Genomic DNA, 6,241 nt, shown 5'->3' with positions numbered 1-6,241 from the left:
GGGCGGCGATCTTGTCCCGTCCTCCCCTACTTTGTGTGAAAAAAGTTGAACGATGCAGATTTTATATAGGGTAACCGGCGGTAATGTTGGCCCTGGATGTAACATTGGCTCATCACGCAAATTAATCAATATTTCAGCGATAATACTCCGATTTGCAGGGAGATTTTAACCACTGCTTCTTTAGAAAAGTGTATCAAACATATATCTGCTTCATAACTCTAGAATTATACACTTCTTAAACTATTAAAAGCAATTATGTTGCGAGGAAAATCACTTTGACTCGGGTTTTTAACAGCCATGTTTCGTTGACTTATGCAGGCTGGCTGTGCTAGAGTTTTTCTTTTGCCCAATAAAAGAGTTTTCTGAATGAACATACCTGCTTTCGCACATCAGATGAATGGATAACAACCACACTATGTCAGCTATCATTTTTATTTCACAATTTCTATTAGTATAGCGACATTATCAACCAAAACTTTTCTGGATAATACTGGGGGCACCCGTAGTCAAATGTTGGCATGTGCTTTCGATTTGTAGCACTACGTTAGTATAGGTGAAACTCTATCATCAAACATTCTCACCAATAACCCGTACTGGAGAAAATAACCGAGAGCTGCAGATAGATAGAATATCCGATGCTTGCGATTGAGATGCTGAGAATTTTTGTAAACACAGGTTAATCCACTCAGCGGTTAAGTTTCATTCACGAATTACATAACGCTAAAATCAACCCACACCAAGCCTCTATAGTAATGCTCAATGTATTGTAGGGTTCTGAAATTTATAAAGTCCTGAACGCTCAGACAAGTACCCTCCCACAACCTAAAACGTCATGTAGTTTGTGAATGGGTTGATGCTTTTCTCGAAACACGATATAATCGCTTTCATTTGCACAACATACCAAAAATAATTGCCTACCTTATGGCTTCCAAACACGATTCACGAGAAAGCGATTCAAGCATCAACCTTTTGGGTTCGATACACCATTTTCTTCATAATTTCGCAAATATAATGATTCAATTAGTGTATGAATATCTTCTTTCGCGCGAATCCTAAAAACATTTTCTCATAATGGAACGATACAATGGATCGTATATTTCATTAGATAAACTTTCAACGTCATTTCATGAGAATAATTTCAAGTCAAATTACTTGACAAATACCTTCATCATAATTTAGATCTACTATTGCTTGCAAAAAGTATTTTGATCTGTAAAATGATACCGAAAAGTATTCTTTCAACTCGGAAGTTGGAAACATGTGAGAGATTTGAGAGGATTCACAACAGCTGATCGATATAGAGAGGAGTGGAGTCAAACGCACGTACCAATCATGAAACTTCAATGCAGGCAGAGTTAAAACAAGCATCCAATAATTGTATTTATGAATAATTGTGTAATAATATCAGGTAGTTGGCTCAGTTATAACTGTTTATGTACAGTACAAAGCAAGGAATTGCCTAGAAAAAGTTTACAATTAGCTTTCTTCAGTAGTGCGTTATGCATCATCCCCACCTAAAGCATTGTTTACGTTTTGGAAAAAGTTTCTTTGAGAGTATCGCGAGAGCGAGAGCAACACAACTGCCATGGTTTGAACTAGCAGTAAATCTCAAAATTATGCGGCAGCCAATAATTAACGTATGCAATTTGTTTGAAGGCATAACATGAGGGCTAGAACGTGTAGCCTTTTTGCAATTGCAATTTTTAATAAAGTTTTCATTTTTCTAAACTTCTTCACTTGCAAATATGGTACATATTTAAGAAATAAATGATTCATATAATAGTATTTTCGTTAGCATGTCCTTGGTAAGCGTGCTATTGAGGGAATCAAAAACGCACTCTCACAATCCGTGTGGTAGTATTTTACATGCAACCAATTAGAATTCACGCTCAATCAGATGATTTGATTTTCTCTATTTGTTTGCATGCTGTCTTTATTCAACGCAAGCAAAATGACTGGTACTACAAACAGCAACCCATCTTTATCTTTCGTATGTTCGAAATCAACAATCACTCGTCCCAAGTGGGCTGAAAAATGATCCACCTGATAGGGACAAGGATGCCGACATTTTGTCAATTTCTATCGAGACTTTCGCTGGTTTAAATGAGATATTGCGGACATTCATCGCCGTTTTTTGCTATTTGGCGTCAAAACAAAATGTAAGCAAGTCGGCTGGTCGAATAATTCTGGTTGGAAATGCAATATATGAAGATTTATAACGATAAATGTGCTCAACCGCAGCATAATGGGCCAAGGTTTGAGCCGTTACCCCTATCAATCATTTTCATCACGTGATGTTCCAACGAATTTGATGATCCATTTGCATTTTTTTTCGAGATTTATGATACTGATTTTTTGTGCTCAATAAACACTAAGCTGCGAGGCTACAATGTCCCAGTGGGGGATGTAATGCCAATGAAGCAGAAGAAAAAAACAAAACATCGAAAAAGTGCTGTTTGGTCTAACATTGGCTCGTTTTTAAACCAACATAAGGCCAATTCTTCAGACCGGTTTACACGTGCAACACTTCTGTTGCAAATTTCAAACACATAGCTAGAGGCGTGAAAAAATAGGGATAGTTGACCTAAAATAAGCCAATTAATTGACTAAGGGCCAATTTCTTCACCTCCGCTTAACTCTTAAGCGGTGCTTACCCATACGATTAAACCGGGTTTAAGCACTAAGCGGAGGTGAAGAAATCGACCCTAAGGCTATAAAACAAGATAAAATATTTAACGGGAAAGGTCAATTAATAGATATTCCACGATATTCTTTAGAGAGAAGATTGCCTTGGGCAACACTCTATTCTAATTCTTATTTTTTATTATCTCCCCTAATTCTGCACAAATAAATCTTCCTTTACTTACCCATTTCAATGAGATGTGAGGTTGTTCGGATCAGCAAACTCCTACAAACGGTTACCGTTCATCACTTTAATTTATTATCGAATAAACTTTATTTTTAAGCCAATAAATTTTGGCTTCTTCAGCATTTATATATTACACTTTTTTTTGGAAATCCGCTGACTACCGCAAACTTTCTGTGAATGAGTCATCCTTCAATTACTACTATCCATCACTCTAATATTTCCATATGACTTTCAGTTTAAATACATATTTGTATAATCATAGTAATTTAGTGTTTTATATGTTCACATATTTTTTTATTTGTTAAACCGCTATATCGATGCACAGATGAAGATACCATTCGCAGCTAGAAATATCAAACATCTTCATCTAATAACCTTCAACGTACCGATCCGACGTAACACAAGCTAGTTTTGATGACGGCGAGGGAAAGGGTCTTGAGGGTTAGGCTTGTTTCTGCTCGAGCTTCAGAAGTGGAAACAATAATTTATAATTTATAAAAATAAATTTGGGCACAACAATAGTATGTGAAGCAACAAAAGACATAAACAAATTCTATTAAAATCAGGATCGTTAGAGAATCAACTTTTCTTTAGTATTTACAGGGGGCAACCCGTCCCGAAAGCGCATTCGTATCGATGTAGGAAAATTTCTAAGAGAAGAGTAGGGGAGGAGAAAGCTTACCGTTGCTGTTGATAGATTGGAATGTTTTGTGGCGAATTGGTAGCAGTGTTGATCGAAAGAGGTGATCCTTGTGGCGGTATCATATGGCCTAACATGTGATGATGGGCGGTGCTGATAGGCGGGAAACCGCCTGGAGCGCTTCCTGGAGGCATTTGCATATAGGGCGGTAAGCCGGTGGTTTGATATGAAGGAACCGGAGCCATTGAAGGTGGTTGAGGATGATGGTTCATATTCATGGGTGGCGGAGCTGTTGCAGTTGGAGGCTGAGAAAGCGTAACCGGACCGTTCGGTGGCCCTTGAGGATGTTGTTGAGAGGGCTGAACTGCACCATACGGAAAGTTTCCAGCTGGAGCAGCAACTGAATGGTGTTGTGACATCTGAGGCCGACTGATGCCGGATTGATTCGATACTACTGGGGCTTGTGGTGGTTGCTGTTGTTGCGGCAAACAAGTAGGCGCCGAACTGACTGATGGTGGTGATGATGTGGGATTCGTAAGATTTGGTGGTAGCTGCGATTGGATGTGCCCCATGTTCATCATATGGGGAGCTGCGCTAGTTGGGGGTTGCTGAGTTGACATATTTGGCATGTGTTGAGTTTGTGGTGGTTGAGTTCCTGGTTGAGGAGGCATGTGCTGGTGCATGGGAGGCTGGCCGGCAGGAATGGGTTGTTGGCCTAAAGAAGGGATTCCAGCTGTAGGTGCTCCACTGGTGGATATTTGCTGTGGTGGTAAACTAGAAGGTCCGCTTTGAGACATTGTAGGCATGGCTTGTTGTGGAGAAGGAAACTGAGGTATCGCACTGACGCCCATTTGGGCCATATCATGCCGAAGTGGACCCATGCCATATGGAGGCATGGCGCCGGGCATTCCTCCCATTCCCGGATACATTCCAGCCATGTTTTGACCATACATACCACCAATACTGTACATACCCGACATAGGAGGTTGTCCTGGATATCCTCCCATTCCGTAACCAGGTGGCCCCATCATCATTGAACGATCTGGTTCTCGCATCAGCGTATGATACAAGTTTATCGCCTCCACCAGATCACTACTCAACTGTGTCAACTGAGCATGTCTCCGATCGACCCGTTCCAGCTCTGTATCAATTAATGGACCCATTTGATTCACCATGTGTTCCAGTTGCAACATTTCGTCAGTGTCTGCAGATGGATCTTCTGGATCGGCCTCATGCAACAAATGCAACAATCGGTCAATTTTTTCCTCGTCAATCTCGACCACCTGTTCTCTTATTTTTTCTTCCTCCTCCTTCTTTTGCTCATCAGAAAATTGCACATTTTTCTTAGTTTTAGTAGCTCCTTCCGGTTCAGCATTCAAATCAGACGTAACAAAATTGGACGGGAACAAACCCTCCCCACGTTGGTTTTGTCCTTTCCACCAATTTGGATCGCTATCATCCAATACCATGATAACCTCTCCAGTATGAAACGTCAGTTCATTATCTTCGGCCGCTTCGAAGTCATAAAGAGCACGAACCTACGAAAATTAAAACAGTTATTGGCAGCTTGATCTTGAGTGAGGACATTACGACATACCTTCCGAGGCTCAACAACAGGTGCCGGCGACGACGATGATGGTAGCAAAGATGGATACAAGGAGCTCTGGTAATAAAAAAAAGATGAATGTTAATTTATCAATCACTTGTCTAGTCTAGGATTTGACTTTTCGGCCATATGACTAAATCACTTTGTTAAAATATGTGTTACTTTATGCACTCTATACACGCATCCAATTCAGATTAACAAATTGATATGTATAAAATAATTTGAATTAAAATTCAATTTGTAGAAAAAACAATACACATGACTTGGTGGGACTCGAAGTACAAAGTTTGAGAACCGCCGAGGAATATTTTTTTCATATAAATATTATTTGGCTACCTGAAATAAAAACTGTAACAATGTATATCGTGTGCATTAAGTTTTCAAATATATTGTTTAATGTAACCATTATTAATGTACCTACTACATTATATCGTACTCTATTATAGTTTAATATCAGTAAAAAGTATCCGTTACTTTCCTGATTCTGCCTAATTATTAATTTAAATTAAATTATTATCTTTCTGTGTTTTCAATGCCTTGCAAAACTCTTGGTTTGTGAATTCAACCCCAGTAAAATTTATGTTTTATTTATGTTTTCAAGACCATTATAAAACTAAAAATGTTATTTGGGAAGAAACGGCTCTACGATTGGCTGTACGAACTGTAAAAGTAGAATATGAAGGTATTAAAAAAAATTGAGGCCAATTCTAATAAAAACATCTAATGAGTTCGTACATTCGAATAATTAAATGCATTAAATTATTACAATTTTCCCATTTTTTCACACTGATACCACAGACAAACAGACATAACAGCTAAAACATGTTCGTGAAGAATTCATCGCTCAGTAAGGTAGCAGTCTAAACGATCAATGCAAGAGATGGCGTTTTTTCAATGGTAGTAAAATCGAAATTTCTTCACCATAAAACTACTAATCAGTGCAAACTAAGTACATGAGATAATCTTTTCACCTCATACTTCGGGACTGATTTACGATTTGGGCGTAACTTATTTTGTAAACAAACATTGCTTCATGCATTCCGGAGAATACAAGCGTTTTCATCCTAAACTAATTACCTTATCTGGTAGAGTGAAGCTTAATCTGTCGGATCCATAGCGTGGTTTC

General features: G+C 38.7%; 1 protein-coding gene across 1 annotated transcript in view; it reads right to left on the bottom strand.

Annotated features, from left to right (window-relative positions):
* Positions 1–2,918: 2,918 nt before the first annotated feature.
* LOC134213501 (signal transducing adapter molecule 2) overlaps positions 2,919–6,241 on the bottom strand; it is a 28,152-nt gene continuing 24,829 nt past the window's right edge. The window contains exons 5-7 of the mRNA XM_062692613.1: positions 5,107–5,172; positions 3,552–5,047; positions 2,919–3,332 (exon numbers count right to left, since the gene is read on the bottom strand). Coding sequence (XP_062548597.1) covers positions 3,275–3,332; positions 3,552–5,047; positions 5,107–5,172 — 1,620 coding nt within the window. The 3' untranslated portion in view covers positions 2,919–3,274. The remainder of the gene's footprint in view (positions 3,333–3,551; positions 5,048–5,106; positions 5,173–6,241) is intronic.

Source organism: Armigeres subalbatus, chromosome 2, assembly GCF_024139115.2.
Source record: "Armigeres subalbatus isolate Guangzhou_Male chromosome 2, GZ_Asu_2, whole genome shotgun sequence".
Taxonomy (NCBI): Eukaryota; Metazoa; Arthropoda; class Insecta; order Diptera; family Culicidae; genus Armigeres; species Armigeres subalbatus.
Note: the sequence above shows the minus strand (reverse complement) of the source record. Positions and strands in the feature narration are given on the sequence as shown.